Source organism: Leptinotarsa decemlineata, unplaced genomic scaffold (genome assembly GCF_025532065.1).
Source record: "Leptinotarsa decemlineata unplaced genomic scaffold, Ldec_3_MD MMD2_tig00000035_RagTag_RagTag, whole genome shotgun sequence".
Taxonomy (NCBI): domain Eukaryota; kingdom Metazoa; phylum Arthropoda; class Insecta; order Coleoptera; family Chrysomelidae; genus Leptinotarsa; species Leptinotarsa decemlineata.
Window position 1 is genome coordinate 6,464,640 of NW_027412540.1, and position 19,931 is coordinate 6,484,570.

At 31.0% G+C, this 19,931-nt stretch overlaps 2 protein-coding genes across 6 annotated transcripts in view; one reads left to right on the top strand and one right to left on the bottom strand.

Moving 5' to 3' along the window:
• Positions 1-19,931, top strand: part of LOC111508614 (maternal embryonic leucine zipper kinase) — a 177,806-nt gene that overhangs the window by 20,385 nt on the left and 137,490 nt on the right. For 2 of the 3 annotated variants that reach the window (XM_074171800.1, XM_074171799.1), the window contains exon 3: positions 2,303-2,563. In XM_074171800.1, coding sequence (XP_074027901.1) covers positions 2,303-2,563 — 261 coding nt within the window. Of the gene's footprint in view, positions 1-2,005; positions 2,137-2,302; positions 2,564-19,931 lie in introns of those variants that run through there. The other variant, XM_074171801.1, reaches the window with a different exon arrangement.
• Positions 1,225-17,879, bottom strand: LOC111508615 (cysteine-rich hydrophobic domain-containing protein 2). 3 transcript variants are annotated; one of them, XM_023164180.2, is made up of 3 exons: positions 17,723-17,879; positions 11,724-12,207; positions 1,225-2,107 (listed from the first exon to the last, which is right to left on the bottom strand). In XM_023164180.2, exon 2 carries the CDS (start codon positions 12,197-12,199, stop codon positions 11,756-11,758), a length of 444 nt encoding a protein of 147 aa, XP_023019948.2. In that variant the 5' UTR covers positions 12,200-12,207; positions 17,723-17,879; the 3' UTR covers positions 1,225-2,107; positions 11,724-11,755. The 3 variants fall into 3 exon arrangements, with proteins under 3 accessions (XP_023019948.2, XP_023019950.2, XP_074027903.1); XM_023164182.2 differs by having other exon boundaries at positions 17,727-17,878; XM_074171802.1 differs by lacking the exon at positions 1,225-2,107 and adding an exon at positions 10,650-11,017.

The following is a 19,931-nucleotide window of genomic DNA, read 5'->3' on the forward strand; positions in this document are numbered from 1 at the left end:
GAAGATTGGGAAAAAGAAGCAGAATATAATTTGTCTACAAAATCCTGAAAACTGAAATATGTTATAGAAAATTTACGAATTACTGTAATAAGTTTTACTGGCTTACTTTGCAGAATTATCGAATGCATTGAAATTTTCGACTTTATAGTAAACGTATTCTATTATAAAGATTACTTTTGCATATTAACAATACTATATCCAAATAGGTATATTGAACTGTGAGTCTTTTTACAACGTCAAAAACAAATGTTAGTGATTTTTCACGGACCCCAAAGGAAATATCGTCGGTTTTAGCAGTACTTCACAAATGAATAAAAATAATTATACTATTATTACAAATGGCAAAACAGATTATTAAGTCAGTGGAAATATGTTGAAAAATTGTGCGCACATTACTATCAATATCCACAACAATCATTAATATTATAGAATTTCATTTACTTACATTTTTGTTATGTTCTGTATTTTGATTTGAAAATTATTGTTAAGAGTTGAAGAAAAAGTTATTTTTTATAGTCTAGGCATTCATTCCCATGATCGACGAAAGTCACTAAAATTGACGTTTAATGTCAATGGAAAAAAGTATTATTCGTATAATTCAATGTTCATATGAACTAGTTGTTTCAAAAGAACTTTTTCTTTTGTGCAATCGAATGTTCTTGTGAAAAGACTTTTTCTTTCAGATTGTGAAGTGTATTTGGAACTTAATTGCTTTCTTCGGGAGTTTTTTTTCTTTTTGGAAACTCTCCAAAAAATATCCCCCTTTCGATTCAAATATTCCTTCTTGAGGCAAATCAATGATTGTACATTTTTTGTTAAATGATAACAAGGTTTGGTTAATTATACCTGTGTTTCACTAAATATATTAGTTCAATTATATCAAGAAGTGAAAAAATACATTGCTAAATTATACTAATAAAAGTGGTTGGTTTGTATATATTTACATTCAAATAGGTAATGTCTATTGCAAACACTTCTGTTTATAGTTAACATTTATTTATTTTTTATTTGACAAATACCAAAAGATGTAAACATTCACAGTACATCACTATTCAGAAGTTTTTTCCTCGTCTTCGACTCGGAATAATTTTCAAAATATTTGTTGTGGCTTCAAAAAATGTTTCAGTTATAATTCTGAGCCAAATGATACTTGATCATTAAGGATATCTGACAATCAAAACAATTTTCTACATCTACTCATTAACCAACAAACAATAAAAACTGTGAAAAGTGTACTGCTGTATTTTGGAAAATTCACCATATTTTACAGATCGTACAAAAATGACAATGTTTATATTTTAACAGCAACATTACTCAGGAAACTTCTATGCATGTTTGAACAGATGAACTGTAAACACCTATTCTAGTCATACATATTAAAATTATTTACAAACACTTTTAAAATGCATTATAGTTAAAAATAGTAAAACAACATGTGTTTCAATTGAATGAAACAAATTTGAAATAATTTCAGTGATTTGAAAACATAACATAAGCAATTCTATCATCTAAGAGTAAATATTCAAACTTATCTATGTAACATTTGACTAACAACTAATATTAATATCACACATACATGTACATACATACAAGATTGTCTTGAAAATAATTACCTGGAATGATGAAAAAACTCTCGATTTCTTGAATTCAGAAAATATATTTTCAATCAATTGCTACAATGGAATTTCAATTTTGAATAAATATTTCATTATGAAGCAATATCACAATGTATTGTGTTATTTTCTATGTTTCGGTACCTCCTGCTCACATGCATATTTTTGCAATTTCCTCAGACAACCTTGTTTATATTCGAGTACAAATAGGAAGAAACAATTTGTTCGAAATAAAATCTGAAGAAGACTGTGATTTAGGTTACTTATTGTAGGTTTTCTGAAATCCCAACCTCAAATATGATCAAAAGCTGCCAAGAGGGATTTCATGGTTTCCATAATAGTGAAAAACTACATATATTGTGCATAATAATATTCACTGAGTATTTCAGACATTATTTTTCAGCCATTCACGAACTTGTATAGAAGCTGATATTGGCATCATTTATCGTAGGAGAGTCCCCATTCCAGTCAATAGAGAATAAATCTTGATGGACCTATTAAGAATTCATCATTATTAACTCAAGTAACATTGATATCATTTTTATGGCAAATCAAAACAGCTTTAAACTTTTTTTATATAGCCTAACTGGGGTGTTCTCAGTCAGTGGGATCTGAATCAAACATATTTATATGAAGAAAAAACTTATTGGTTAGAATTAGGCGTATCTGTACTTTAATTTTCGTTACAGGAAAATATACTCCTTGATAAGCATCAAAATTTGAAACTAATTGATTTTGGCTTGTGTGCAAAACCTGAAGGAGGCATGGAAAATCCTTTGAGTACATCATGCGGATCTCCTACTTATGCTGCTCCTGAGCTGGTATTGGGAAAACAGTATTTAGGAACTGAAGTAGACATATGGGCTATGGGAGTGTTGCTGTATACTCTGTTGGTGGGAGCATTGCCTTTTGATGATGATAGTATAGATGGTTTATACAAAAAAATTTTGGTAAGAATATTTTAGTATACAAACTGATTCTGATGACTTTGGTTTCCAAAATTTTATAAACCTAGAAGAACGTTTCATTAGCAATGATTTTATTTTGAGTATTCTGATTCACACATTCTTTTCAAAGCTGAAAGAATGTAATAATAACGGGGAAAATGACAAAGTTTAAATGAGAATTTTTCAAAATTGCTTCAAGGTAACTTTATGACGAAAATAATTGAAATCATTCTCCAAGAATTACAGTATGTACCAAATGAAAAAAATTTTTGGAAAATAATGGTTCATCACTTCGATTCATTGGAAATGATTTGTAGAGTTCCTAGAGTACTCAATCAAGTAAAGGTTTTTCACGAGAATTGTTCAGTCAGTAAGTTGACCGGATTCAAAGTAGTGCATGTATATTTTTTATAGGTAGAAACTACATTTTTGATATCTATAAGAATGCATTAACTTCTGAATGACATTATACAATGTTCTAATTCTGAAGGAGTTGGCCAAAATAGACATTTTTGGAAACGAGCAGAAGGTTAACTATTAAGAGTTGAGTATATTGGATTCATCAGGTTGATTCCAATTTTAAGAGTGAAACAATGAAACCTTATTTCACTGAAGCTAACTCGAAGTGCAGTTAGATACTAATAAAAAGTTATTTTTTATTATAGTTGAAATTAACGGAAAAATCTAGAACTCTCAAGACAGGCATTTAAATTTCATCTGCATTTATCTCATCTGTCAACTACTCATTGTCTTGGTATTCATCCATTTTGTTCTTGATTCTTTCAGTTTTTTTTCAATCTAAACCAACGACTATGATTATCAGAAGTTACTGAAATCCAAATGATATTTTGAATCTTATGACATCAATAGTGATATTCCAAGCAACTAAATCTATAGACCTCTTTAAGTAAGATGGTTAATGCTTTCGCGGCCGAAATTTTCAGTATTACTATCTTCATTTGGGTTTGAAGGCCGTCGTAGTTTGAAACTGCATCCTAATGTTTTGCCAGCACGAGTGGCTGGCTTCTTCAGAGGTTTATTCATCTTGATGATTCACCGATGACTGGTGATTTCTAGTTCCTAGGTGGTATTTATGTTGACTCAGGTAGACCGTCTCTCTTGTTGATGCGTCACTATTGGCCGAAGTGTTATTACCTATTAATGACGTAACATCATTGCTCTGTTGGCAACAATGCAATGCAACGTTACGTCATTAACAGGTAATAACACTTCGGCCAATAGCAATGCATCAACAAGAGAGACAATGCAATGTTACGTCATTGATAATAACACTTCGGCCAATGGCGACGCATCAACAAGAGAGATGGACCACCTCAGTCAACATAAATACAACATACAAACTAGAAACCACCAGTCATCGGTGAATCATCAAGATGAATAAACCACTGATTATGGTTGCAATCAATGCAACCATAATCATGAATGATAGGAAGCAAAACGAAGGCTCATAATAGCTGTTTGAAATATAGGCCATTCACTTCTGCCTATTTCAAGTATCCTGTATCACTTATTGTTACTTCTATGCCTTCAGGTATCGTTGGGATAGTTTAAATGATGAGAGCAACTACATTCTACACATGCCCCCAAAAGTAACGATGTGAACATAACTCAGCTTTGAAATGTAAAAATTTGTTAAAGTTTTTAAATGGTTTTTTTGGTATTTATTATTGAGTTTCATTAAAATTTAATATTTTTAATATGTTATATTTGTAATTATAATAGTACTCGATATCTGAGAATTGGTCCAAGTGTTGGTGTGCCCAACTTATGATGACTTTTGACTAAATATTTTTCTCACGGGAATTGAAGGTGGATTGATTCTGATACATTATCTGGCTGACAAGATTGCAATTATATATGATTCCTTAAGTGATTCAGGAGCTTATTAACATAGCCTACCTAGAGACTAATGACCGACCCTAGCCAACGACGCTCTTCATATAAAAAAAAAAGTCTTCAATATAATTATAAATCCGAACGGTGTTCCTTTTTCTCACATAAATGGAATTGTTAGACATATTTCATATAGCTCGAATTTTAGAAGGGTCATTGAGGTCCTCTTGAAGGAGTTATCACTCTCTAGATAGAAAAATGAAAACAAAACAAATCACAGTTGAAATACCACTTATGTAAAATTTTCAATAACAGGACCTTGAATTGAAATTACTTGGATGTAAACAGTAATGCAAAACAAAAAGAATTAATGAAATACTATACTTTTCACTTTCCGAAACTTCTATTTACAAACAAAAAGCGTTTTCTCTCCACCTGTTGGGAGTGTAAAAATAGGAAAAAATAACCCACCGAATAATATAAAGTACAAAATAGTAATTTTAACAATACCATAGCATATATTGTATTATAAGGATGCACTCGTGGTTGTCAACAGGTTCAACAAAGTAACTTTTTTTGCAAATATAATTATTTTATTTTTGCACTTTTCTCTTGAAAAAATTATTTCTTGATCCAGTGAACGAGTTGAAACGAAAAATATGTAATCAAGCATGCTATACCAGTTGAATACACAGTATTTGTAGCAGATACACAAGTCCCTAACCTTTCTTCAAAGTTTCTGACTATCAAGGCTGCTTGTTGATGTTTGATTCTCTCATTGAATGACTTTTTTCTGTGTGGAACACGGGTCGAGGAGAACGTCGTAGTTCTGGTGTGTGGGAGGAGTTTTGCTGGATACTACTAATTAACATTTTTTTGGTGGAACAGTTGAAATTTCTGTTGCAGGAGAACAAGAACACTCTCATGGTAGTAAAACATATTCTGGGTGATAATTTTGCAAAGTATTTAACTATGTATACAAATTAACATTATCAATTTTCCTGTTCTATAATCAACATAACTCATGACTCAACATTTTTTCTTTAAATAACTACACATATGTAGGTAAGTAGAAGATTTTGTTAGGTACTAGCTGACATGTTTATGATCCAATCTTGGTGGATGTTCTTATTTAAAAATTATTCTACGAGCAACATTTTTTTCAACATCAATATATATAAACAACTTAGGAAAAAAATCAGAAAAAAAATATAAGAAATAATAATTTTGCAATAAATGTCTAGTGGATTGTTCTTTAGTAATTACAGAATAAATTATAGTATATTTCAAGAATAACAAAGAATAAATACTCAGAAAACAAACTAAATCGGTGTGCAAATTTTGGTATGTGTGTTCATCACACAACAGTAATATTTCAGCCTAATTTTCATTAATTTGGACTATTTAAATATAAAATTTCGCACATCACCCAGATTATCATAAAATGTATTTACTTGCTATTGTTAGAATAATAGGCTAATGAGTATTATCCTGGTCACAGGGTATTTTCAGGAGTTACATTATTTGTTTGGGTTCCTTCATTAATATCAAAATAGTTTTGTCCAGTCGATTATAGGCAAGTGAAGCGATTTGACGTAATTGTGATTATAGTTCAGTGAAAAAATTGAAGTTGCACCATTTATCACTTAACGAAATGAGCGTTATACAGTATGTCTACAATTATTTTAAACAACAGAATCCTTCCAATATTGTTGAAAGTATATATAGTTGAAATATCTACAGCAATGTTATGTGGAAAATCAATTGTATGTATAATTCGAAAAGAAAAATCGGCTGGTATAACCTCACCCAAATCGAGTTCAGAGAAACCAAAATTAACAAAAGTGAAGCTGGTAAATAATGCAGTTCGTAGGATATCCATTATTTTTTTAACAAACAAATACCAACTTTAGATAAAGTTTTACAAGTTATTACCAATGACCCTGATTTGCCCACAAAAAGTAGAACAAAACTTGTCGATGCTTGTCAATTCCGAAGATATTGTATTTTGGACATACCGAAGAAAAAAAAAATTGGACAGAAAACGAGAACGTTTATTATTTAGACGTAACATGGGTGGAACATTCTGTAGGAAGACTTTGGAAAGACAAAAACAGCTCTAGAAGCATTTCTACAAGAATGTGCAACTGGTCTCAAGAAACCAAGACATAAGGGTTGACGACTAATTGTTACCCATATTGGTTGTGTAAATGGATTCTCGATGAGGGTCTACTTTTGTTCGAAGAATATTTCGAACAAATGATTAAATTTATACCTTAAAGTTCAGCTATTGTGATATACATTATGAGTTACTAATCCAGATTAGTTGAGCTACCTACTACTCAATGCAAGAAAAATGAAATTGCAACTTCGTTAATTTCTAAGAAATTAATATTCAACGATACAATGACAAAAGCAGAATTATTAGCCATTGCCAACATTCCAGAAGGAAATTTAAAAAATATGTCGTTGAGGAGACAGCCAAAAAAAGAGGAATTGAAGTACTTCGCCTACCACCCTATCATCATGAGCTGAATCTAATTGAATTGATATGGACTCAAGTCAACGGTATTATTGCTCGAAGTAAAACAAATTATGAATTATCAGATCTGACCTATCTTTTCCATAAATCAATATCTGAAGTAACGACAGAAAATTGGAAAAAATGTATAATTCTGGTTATGGAAGTTGAGAAAAATATGTGGGAGCTTGATAATATTATTGATAGCAGAATAAAGCCTATAATAATTTCTCTTGCAGAGGACAACGAATTGTCTGAAACAGAATATGAGGAAGCATAACACTGTAAACTGTGGTTCAAAAGTTCATTTTACATTTTCGCTAATTAACATTGTTTATATAATTTTAATTAAATAAATCGTAATATTTTATATATTTTTCGTTTTAATTTGTTTTAGTATAGTTGTTCAGATTTCTCAACACTCTATATTAAACTCAAGTATATATTAAATTTAAGGTAGGTAGTTTTGGAAATATCAAAACTTATAAATAACAATAGAAACCTATAATTCTATAATTTCAAATACTAACAAATTACGAAAACATTCATTTTAAACTCTGAAATATTTTCATATTTAAATCATACATAGTATTTGTATATTATGCAGGCCTTTGTATTTCGAGGTTTCGAAAATTAGTGTTCTGAGAATTTACTCTACATTATTATTGAAACAGACTATAGGTAATTTGAATAATGTGCGAACATAATGATTTTAACAATGTTCAAGTTGTGTGATCTTGAAACATTGTGACCATTATAAAAAAATTATTGTCCGCCAAGGGATTGACTGCTAGAAACTAGATACATTGCTTGTCTGATTGGTAAACATCAGATATTAACCAACTTTAATGAGGAAAAGAGAAATGAAACTTTTTATGTTTTTTACCACTTTTAAAAGTGGTAAAAAACAGAAAGTTTTATTTCTCTTTTCTTCATTATGATTTCCCACCACGTAGTAGCGGCTACATCCATCAATTTAATAACCAATTTTAATTGAATAGAACTGATACTTGATGAAAATCCATATTGAAACTCAATAATATTGTATGATTTTCACTATAACGGGTTTTACAAAAACCGCGACACGTGTTTCGCTATACAATAGCTTTCTCGAGCGTAAAATAATATGCTACTTCTAAATTACAACTATTTTATACTCTTAACATATTACCTACGTGTATGCCTACTTTCTAATGAATGAATACCTGAAAAGGCCAGGTATAAATTCATCAACTATATGAATAAATTCGAAAGTACTGTAATTATACTTAACTTTTCTTACCAGGAAATAAACAGATTCAAAAATGGCGAATTATTCTGTTCAGTTTGATTGCTCATAAGATATTGAGAGTTTTTAAAATTGTTTATTTCCATACTCTCCACCAGGTTAAGCTTTAAATCTTTCTTCTGGAAATGGAGGGGCTTGAATTCATGGTTGAACTTAGATCCTTCTGTGATTATGTGGAGTTTATTTTTACTTTCTGGAAACTATTTCTGTTATTCTTTATGCAGGCTTTGAACGTTCGTCCAGTTTGACCTATATAAAACATCGGACATGACCCACATGATAATTTATATACTCCCGATTTTTCTGAAACTGAACGTTTATTTTTGTTATTCTTAATGAACATTAATTTACACATACACCTAAACTTAAAACTCTCAATATCTTATAAACAATCAAACTCAACAATTCGACATTATTGAATCTGTTTATTTCCAGGTAAGGAAAGTTAAGTATAATTACCCTACTTTCGAAAATTTAATTTAGTCATATAGTTAGTGAATTTATACCTGACCTTTTCAAGTATGTTAAAGTATAAAATAGTTGTGTTTTAGAAGTAACTTATTATTTGAGAAAGCTATTGTATAGCGAAACACTTGTAACGGTTTTTGTAAAACCCGTTAAAGTGAAAATCATACAATAAACTGTATTATTGAGTTTCAACCTATTTTTTAAATTCACTAAAATTTCAGAATTTTTGTACTGAATATTTTAATCAGGTACACTTGATTACTTTCCATAGGTGACAATGTTTTATTAATTCATCAGAGGTCTGTGACAAAATTAAATAATATATTTTTTTGTCTATCCAACATTGCTATTTAGGAATTCACAGAAGGTGCTCAATTGTGAATGAAATTAATTAGGCAGTTTTGTTATAACCGTAAAAATTGTGAAAATTTTCATTATTTTTTCTGAACTTATCAGATACCACAGTTTGGAATCTAGTGCAACTCTCTTGCTTTTTTGTATGTCCAATGCTTTGGACGCACTTTTGTTTTGTGTCGTTGATGAAGTGTATTCTTAGCTCGCACAAGTCCACGACAACTTTTGAGAGCAGCTGATGACTAAATTAACACGAATTTAAATAATAGTAAACACATTTTTCACTTTTGAAATAGAAGCAATAATTAAAACACAACATTGCAAATGTAGTTTAAAATCTAAATTTCCTGAATACTAGGTATTTTTTTGAAACTAATCAGAATATAAAAAAAGCCTTCTGGTACTTCATTCCATATCAAAGATAATTGAATGGAATACAAAGAGTGATAGATATTTTTTCACCATTCCTAAATTTTAGTAATATAGGTGATTTGAACTTTCCACAATTTGAAAAAAAAATGTGAAGGGGAACTTTAGCTTTAGGCACAGCAAATTTTTAGTTCACCCCTATGAGTTTTTGCATAATTCCATTGTTTTTCTCAAAGAAGCATGTTTTTTGGTTAGCAGTAAGTAATCTTGAATTTTCGGAAAAAATCTCCCTTTGTCATTTAAATAAAATACCAAATACCTATATCTTGCAGTTTTGTTTTTTTGAATTTTTGTTTCATTTCGAAGGACCCCTGTATAAATTATGAAGAAAACAGTTTACATTGACTTGAGACAAAATAATTTATGAGTCATGATCTAATAAAAACTTGCCAGAGAAAAGTCGTGTAGAGAGTGGAATGAACTGTTTAAAACAAAATCGTAAATATAACAACTTTCTTCTTAGCAAATAAATTGTAGTGATAATTATTTAATTGTATTGAATATAATCTGTTCTTAGACGACATACAAGACAATGCAGGTGGCGATATTGAGATATTTCAGCTTCATACCATCCGGTAAAAATATTATATAAGCAGTTCTTAACTTGCCCAACATAAGAAACCATTACCACAAAAAAGTTAATCAAGTAACTCTTTATTTTCAGATTTCCATTAGATAGTTTACAAAACCGCAACATGTGTTTTGCTATACAATAGCCTTATTATTGTGCAATTGCAGGTCACGATCAGATGTCTGAATTCATTATATGGCTTCTGGGATCTATTGTATATAAGAAAGAAACAAAATTCAATACACTTCATGTCTATACACTTTTATGTTTACACAAGTCAGAAAGAGCTTTGTCGTAAACACAGACATGGTTACAAATTAAAAATATATAAAATACTTTTGGCCATTTGTTACTGCAACACTGGCAGAAAAGAGACTACATCATCAGATAGGACTTCTCCACTGTTATAATACACTTTTCTGACAAGCAGTTCTTTCATTATTTTTAGGAATCTTTCAGTAAGAATACACCTCATAGGTTTCAGAATTTTGGTCCATAGTAGTTTTCATAATTTCTGGTTTTTATCAACCTTTATCAAGTGATGGTGCCGTTAAGATACCAGTTTACTAAACTTTGCTTTAATATTCTCTCTAACTTAGGTTACTTTCTTTTTTTTACTAATCTGATAAGTTTTATATGTGTATGTATGTATGATGTCTTGTATAATCTTTTGATTGATGGATAAATTCTGTTATTATTATTATAAGTCAGATTGAGCATATATCGAATAGCATACGAATTTTCTGATTGATTCGTCTGTTACTTGATGAAGATCCATAGTAATTTCACAAAATACACCTAAACGATTTGATCTCCATAAACTTTATTGAAAAAATATATCACAACATGTTTCGCTAAACATTAGCTATTTCAAGTGATTTAAGCATACGAATTGTTATTAATAATAATATAATTCAGCTAGTTTAGTTTCGATGGTTTTTATACTATTTTTTTCGTACTTCTTGCAGATTTCTGTTACCAAAAATAATAGTCTTATTTCAGAAGATGTAGGCAGATTTTTGTTTTTCTTTATATGTAAAATGATTGAATACAACAAGTTGATATTGAACACATTTTCTTTGTGAAAAATGTATTGAATTTATGTTGTAATTTATCAAAGTAAGCTAAAAGTTTTTTCTTTCTACACCTGTATAAAGTTTTGCATCACAATTTTTATTTGTGCCAGATTGTGGAAAGTGAAAATTCCTAAAAATGTCAATAACATCTGCTATCCTTACACATAAAATGACTTTTGTTTATCATAGAAGGCAAAATCTAACACTACATTTCTAATTAATAAAATTCTATCTATGTACTACTTGATTTGAACATATTTTTCAAAGTACCTTTAATACATGATGTCATTTTTCGATGCTTTCATAGACAAAATAGGAAAGTATATGCGTTCCCTAAAAAAAAAAAATTAACCACAATCTAGATTCAACTCAGAAGTGCCAAATTGGCATAATGTTTCAATGAACTAAACTTCTTCAGGACATTTATTACCAATTTTTTTCCCAATGTAGATTCTAAAATAGCAATGATGAACTGAAGTCATTTCACATTCTGTACATGTATTTGATGTAAACTAATATTCTCGTTGTAAAACACTAACATGTTGATCGCTCAATCCGTAATCAAATAATGAAAAAATCACCTTAAATCGAGATATATTTACCTAAACACTATGACACCTATACTTTTTTCATGTCATCCATCAGGCAAATACAATTGGGGTTTACTTAAAAAATCTATTTGTAACACATACTCCACTGTTGGTAAAGGTCCAAAACTTTTTTTTCCTAAACTCCAGTGTAGACCAAGTTGATGGTATATTCGTTCGTTTTCTTCCTTCAGTATATTCCTCACTTGGCGTTTTGTCTTTCTGTTGATCATTACGGACGGCCATATGGAAAATCCAAGCGTACAACAAAAACATATACAACTGCAGAGTAGTATTTTGATGTTAATTGATAGGTTTTTCTTGAGAACTTTGTTCACTTTATGAATCGTGTATTTGTATTCATCTGGTGCTGTAATCGATATTAATTTGCTAGGCATATCTGTCTTAAAGTGGTTGTTCAGTCCAAATACCGTTATGTTCCCATCAGAACGTACTATAATTTGTTCATTTTGTGGGTTATAGGACATCATGAGAATTCCTGAAATTGAATATATTTATTTGACATAGAAATGACGTTTTCCAATGTCAGAAAGTTGGTACTTGATCATCAGTTGTGAAGGGTATTTTAAATATTTTGAGATATGGTTACAATAGTATATGCCAGTAATAACCTTCCTTGCTTATCACTGCCATATACAAGTAGTTTTATACCTTACTTCTGAAAAGGTAAGAAACAGCCAAAAGACATTAGGTAAACATAACAACCAGTTAGTGTTTGACTTTGGGAGAAATTGAGTGAGATTAGTTATTCTATAGATTTGATCAGAAAAGAGCTAAAATCTTAAATTCAGTAAAAAATTTAAATTTTTGAAGTTGATGTGGTAAAGATGCACATTTATTGAGGTACCAGTCAATAATAGTTTTTCTGATGTCAGTAACCCACTCAATATTTTGAAACGTGAAAAGGCCTTTTTTGATTATCGACTATCACCAACAAGACTGAAAATGTGAAAAAGCCTTACGAAAGAACTACTTTATATGAATATTGAATTGTGTAGAAGATTAGTTATCTGGTTTATATATCTGGCCCAGTTGTAAAAGTTGAGTTGGACTTCAGTCAATTTAAAACCTGGTTCAAATATTGTAATCCATTGTACAATCGAATGTTAAACCTAGTTTAACAAAACAAGATTCTAACTGAATTTCTTATTAGATTAACAGAATTAAATTGTGCATATTAATAATAATTTTGGTAATATGAAAGTCAGGCATTATTTAATAATGAAAAACGTAAATAATTTATCACCATCGTGCAAGAAAAAGAAATAAAAAAGTATAAATGACAAAATATGAAATGTTTGTATTACACAATTGTAATGGTAGGGCAGATCATTTAATCAGATTCCATAGTAACATTATTTACAAATTGTTCTGAAGCTTCTTCCTGCTTATTTGGAGGAAAGGGTTCAATCCAAAATTTTGCAATATTTTCAATAAGAACTTTTGTGTCGTCTTCAACTTTTTATATTATCGTAAAATTGAAACTATTTTCCAATAGTTGTTGGTAAATTTTTCTTATATTTCACTCTCTGGCATTTTTTTATAGCCTGTCAAGCACTCTTGTAACATTCCATTATTATGAACAACCACACTTTTACCAACACCTGAAAAATTACCTGTACCTGGGAAAATTTATCCAGTTGTATAGAACGTCAATTTAAAATCATTCCATATGAAAAAATTATTTTGCTTGATTGCATAATTATGCAGACATCTCTTTAGTATTTCCAACATTTAGGACTTCAACGAAGTCGCCTTGCAAACCTTGATTTTTTTTTGAACCAAGCTTAAAACTTGTACCACACTCAAACTGTGATTGTATTGTCTTAATGTTAATATTTTGAAAGCACAAACAAGTTTTTCTCAAATATCTTAAAAATACACACTTCCAGCTAATTGTGCAGCTTATTTTGCATGTGGCTAATTGATAGACTGGTGTAGAACAGCTTATTTAATAGATTTGCATATGATACATTTTTATGATAACGACCATCAAAATGTATATCAATTTCTTTTCAATTTGCATATGATACAAACACTAAAATATGTAAAAAGCTATATTCCGTGTTTATGCATGACGTTTCATCTACGACTGCGGTAGGCATTATTAAAGGTGGTGAGGTAACGGGCAAAGTGCTCTATTTATCCTTATACTACATCTTTCAAGGTTTGGACCTACTGTTTTATTCCATTAGTGATAGGTGCCGCTTCGTTTTTATTGGCCTTAACTGAATGAAATGGCCTGATACATGTGCATTGTAGTGCAGGTAGCCAGACATAATTTGTTAATTCCCACTTCCTATCAGTTGAAATTGTCTATGTGTGTTTCGGAATTTCTATCGCTTCCCTATGCCATGGATAGTAGCTCTGAGTTGTATCAAATACTTGGGTCTCTTCAAATTCGATAAAGTAGGTACTTTATCTGAGTGCATTTTATTTATAGATTTGCCTGACGCGACAATTTCTCGTATGTTCAGTGAGTCGGGTACTTACACTTATTTTCATTATTCTAATGTAGGCCGACTCGCAGCTTCAAGGGATGTAGGTATACATCGGTGTGGCTGAAGATTCAGTTTGACAGTATGTTTCAGATGAATAAGTTCTTCAGGGAGAAATCTTTTGTCATGGCTGCTGGTTGGAGTTTTTCAGACATTTCAGTCGGTTTCCTATATACTCTATGACCCAAAGCCTCATGACTAGGTATTTTGGGAATACAAAGCTCAAATTAGTATAATGATTATGTTCCAGAATGTGTAAGGCAATGATTTTGCTTACAATTTTACTAAATTTCAATATTTACAAAGCTATTATGTTTTCTCATAAGTCGTTCAAATTCACCTGAGCATTTGATGTATGCTTGTTATTACTCATAGCCAGTGTCGTATATAGGCCATATTTTATAAATTCTACTCGTCTACTCAATGGAACGAATTTTTTGATTTTTTTGAAAAGATTCTTTGTTGAATGTTAACATTTGTCTAAAACACTTTCGAAATCTTTGTGAAGATATATGAATGAAATATTGAAAATACTGGCTTCAAAATATTCAGGGGAGTTAGTTCAATGTATGATAATATCAAATATGGACAAAAATAAACAATTATTATGAAATGTGAAGGTAAGAGTTCATTATTGTAACTTGAATGGAAATGGATTGAAAATTTAGGTAAAAGAATTAACAATAAGTAAAATGGCAATTATACAAAATATAATTAAAATAAAAATAAATTATGGTGAATAAAAATGATTACAATTATTGAATGTCTAGATGTTTTGATTGTTAGTGTCTACAATCTTCTGTTTTTTATGATAACGACCATCAAAATGTATATCAATTTCTTTTCAATTTTTTTATAATGGAGCCTGAAAATAATGTCTTTCATAACATTCTGGGCGAGAGGCTCTCCGGCCTCTTTGGATAATTTATTATTGTGACTCGATAGATTTCTTCAATTTGGTACTGAAGAGCCTTGTGGTAAGTGTCTTAAGGCGAAACATCGGTGTATACCAGTGAGGGTGACAGTGTTCCATGTAAGTGCAATTTATTACCATTCATTTAAAGTAGAACTCATGTGAATGATATCTGATTTTTATTCCACAACGAATGTTTGAAATACAAACTGAGTAGAGAAAAGTATCTTCTGTATAATTCAGTGTTCATATAGAAGTATTTGTTTCGAAAGAATTTTTTCTTTCGTGTAATTCAATGTTTATATGAAAGTAGCTGTTTCAGGAGGACTTTCTTTCAGTTTGTGTCTGAAAGTTACTTCTTTGCATGATCTACAATTCATGTATAGAGTTACTTACTTTAAAATTTATTACTTCCTTTCTTTCCTTGGAAGATTCCCTCATCTTTGTTTTTTGTATCAAGATGGAGTAGTAGAAAGCCAAAAACTTTCTTTTCCAAAAATTAATCACTCCTAAAAATATAACCCCTTCAATTCAACTTTTGCTATATTGTTTGTCCATGGTTTGTTGTTCTCGTCATGAAAAAGTTTTTTCAGCATGTTCCAAGGAACATTTCGGAATAATTTGAACCAATTCAACCAGTTCCTATTGAGCATCAATAAGGATATATACCATGCATTTTTAGTAGTTTGTAATCCTTATGAAGCCTCTCAGTAGAGAAAAAACGTTTTTAAAAGTGTGTTGGTTGCAACTGATTCAGAACCCAGGAGATGCAGTACCTTATTACAGATTTTAAGAGCATTAGGTGTTTTCATTTAAGATGTCTCTGTAAGTAATAAGCTTTATATATAACTGAGATTAAATTGAAAGGGTATATATTTAGGAGAGAATAATTTTTAGGAAACCTTTCTTTCCCATAACTGAGATGTTTTGTGAGTTTAATGGAGGCCTCATCTCAAATGATCTGCCATAACACTTGATAATTGACCTTGAACAGTATCAGTTGAATACACAAAAATCATAATATATGATTTCAAATTCATCTTACATTTTCAGTTCCACAAAAAATTACAATATTTGGGATATAACAAACCAGATTATCTTTATTAATTTGTCCTAAATAAATTCCACCTCTTTATAGCATCTTGTTCTCAAATGAATTGCAAATCAGTGTTTCATGTGAAAAGTACATAAATTATCAAGTAAAAGGAAAATATCTGCATCAATAGTCACCTTGCTATCACAGATAGTTTTCTCTCTAGTCACTATAATACAAATTGAATATACGATAAAGAAAATACTTTTGTCTAAATTCTACTAACTCGTATATTACTGGAGTTTTTTCCCAACACCAAATCGTCATTTTTAACACCTCAATACGTGTTTCGATCACCAAGTGATGATCTTCAAGAGGAAGATCCAGTTTTATCTTCCTCTTGAAGATGATCACTTCATTATTTTTAACACCTCGATACGTGTTTCGATCACCAAGTGATCATCTTCCAGAGGAAGATCCAGTTTTATCTTCCTCTTGAAGTAGATCACTTGGTGATCGAAACACGTGTCGAGGTGTTAAAAATAACGATTTGGTGTTGGGAAAAAACTCCAGTAATATTCATTACTACACCAAAGATTCCAAACAGAACATCATAAGTCTACTAACTTGGTTTATTATTTGTTACGACCGGTTTCGGTTTGTTAGACCATTCTTAAGTAACTGAGAATGATCTCATTCTCAAGTAACTGAGTTACTTTCCAGTTACTTGAGAATATTCTAACAAACCGAAACCGGTCGTAACAAATAGTAAACTCAGTTGAAATTGGACAAAAGTATTTTCTTTATCCTATATTCAATATGAATTTCTACAAAATAACTAGGTCATCAATCGAACAGGAATACAAATTCACTACCTGTAAAGGTGACCTGGAAATGTTGTAGGGAATAGTTAGGAAGGTACTAATTCGAGTTTCTATAAATCATGCACTGTATCTAATAGACCAAGGACAATTACTGGAATGGATAGTTTCCAATGTTCTTTCCATCAGTCGACAAGTATATTCCCATAATTTACTTTGAAATATGTTCTGCAGTAAAATATGGAAAAAGAGTTTGCTCATTTGATACCTCCACTATATTTCCCCTATTTGGAATTATTTTTTGAAGTTTCACTTCTAATTGATTTTGGGTATTTTTTGATTAGCCTATTTCAATCTTCTTTCATTTGAATGTCCTAGGTTGATGAATTGATTGATAATCACAAACAATTCATTACTGTGGAACAATTGCGATCAAGGGTATTTTTCACTGTTATATTTGATAAAAACATACTTCATAATCAAAACATTTTGTATTACCTACATGAAAGCTAGGTTATCTTGTAATTTTCATTTATTTGTCAGAATAGACAAGCAAAACATTTGTTGAACGCAATTTTTCCCAAGGCAAAAATCACTAGGGATGTTTAACATACGAACGCAAAGACAGAAAACTCAAAAATGAGCTATTCTTCACTTTGAATTTCAATCTTCAAGATTTCTACGGGCATTCTACTACTAACAAATAGTGAAATGAAGTATATATATACCAACAATATCAGCCTCCAAAGTGTCACCATTACGCAGAAAAGCATTCTCGAAAATGTTGACAAAAACATTAGTTTTCTAATTTACACCATTTTTGTTTACTTCCGGCCATGATTCAGCTACAGGTTCACAGGTATACTTCTCAGTGTTGCCAGTGCTGCTTCAATAAATAACCAAAGAAATGATCTTTGTGCAATGGAGATTTCCGACTTCACGTAACCTTGAAAAAAAAGACTAAAGTTCTTAATTATTCCATCATGTAATACAACATAAATATTTAGTAAAAAGAATAGAATTACCAAAAAGATGAAAATATTTGAATTGTACTTTGGTTATATTTGAATTAGAGAGAACAACAATGGTGCTTGCATGCCATGGTCATAGAATCTGTGTCGTGTTCATCATGACATAAATCATCAGTTTTATGTGCTTTGATTCCAAGGAGGAAGGTAATATTTTGAATTCTTAGCACGACTGATTCATACTTCAATATATAACTCGTCCTTGCAGTCGAGGCGCATGCACTGATGATGTCTGCCGCAGTAACAGATAGAACGATTGATTCCAAAACTTCCATTCAACCAGAGATTACCAGCCCGGATTTTGACATCTCTAATCGGTACTCTTGCTGTAAAAGCCTATGATTTTATACATTTAAATGTTTTTTTGAGAAAATCACATCGTTATGATACGTGATGAAATTGGTCGAAATCTAATGAAAACCCATAATATATTAAAGTTACAATTTTATTGTGAGATGTTTGCTAAATCGTTTACACAACCGCAACAAGTGTCTTACTATATATAATAACATAGGGGAGTAATATAAATAATGAAATTATGTAACAATCAAAATTAATTGGCGCTCGGGAGCGACTTTATTGATTCCAGTGGCGCATTTGCTTTTTCAGCTGCAGGAAAACCCGGAAAAACCTGCAGCACTACATCATCTGAATATCTTGATTTGCCAATGTCCTCTCTTTCGTTAAACAAAATGTAGGGTGTCTCCAGAGGCTCCAATAAATCAAGACATCACCACAACACTCAGTGACACGACTATCGTCAAACTTAATCCATTCTGTTTCATCTTTGACCAATGTGTAATAATGGCCAGATTCAACGCCAGAACCATAGTGAACAATGACTGCATGAAGATTATAATAGTGGTCTGCTAGATTGAAGTGTTCATCTATGATAATAACTTCATCATTGACAGCATAATTGATGAAATGAAAACTGTTGAATATGGGTAATTTGTATCCTAATTGTAAGATTCAAATGAAACTTTTGTGATTTTCACTTTTCAACATTTTCTATTGGAAAAATGGATGAACAACTTGAAGAGGTCGAGCTTGAATTGAACAGTCGAGACAAAAATTTCATCGTAAATGTTGATATAGTTACAGCCAATCACATCAATTTTCTCAAATATTTAAACGAGCCCACTATGATGGTCTTTGTCATCAGCAAAAAACTAAATTCTGAACGGTTAACTGGTCATTTTCTTGGGAGATCATTAACAATAATAACCTTTGAATTATTTTGGGTGCGGATATATGAACTCCATTACCGGTGTCTGAAGAAAGGGGTCTTCCGAAACATTACCTTAATTAATCATATTCCATATATCCGACGACAGTCTGACCTTGAAAAAATATAGGGAATTTATTGTGAGACCTTTACTTACATCCAACCCAATCGGGTAAATTATATCCATTGACGAGCCCGACAATGCTGGGCGCGTGATTTCACTGGAGATTCTTTGCAGTGTACTCGAGCGCCAAGGGAGGCCCGTAGAAGACTATCGAATAACGGGAGAAACTTGTGGAGCACGATCTATACTCCGTCCATCTAAGCAACAGAGTGCTCCAACGCATTATTATTATATATTATAATGATAATAGCTTTATTGTCCAACAGTTACCTATTTACCGGACAATATAAAATTTTATTCACAATACTTAACCATAAACGAAAAATATAATGAACAAAAAAGAAAAACTAATTCTAATTACCTACTTCAAGTACACGTTAGCAATTCTAATAATGTTATGAAAGTTAGTGAAGAATAAATCACCATGGGCATAAATGCTATTGAAATTTGTGCACATAACATATATTTTGGGAAATTGAGCATAATGTTAGTTCTTGCTCTGAGAGGTCTAAAAATGGATTGAGATCGTGAAGCTGGCCATTGCAGTTGTAATTGAG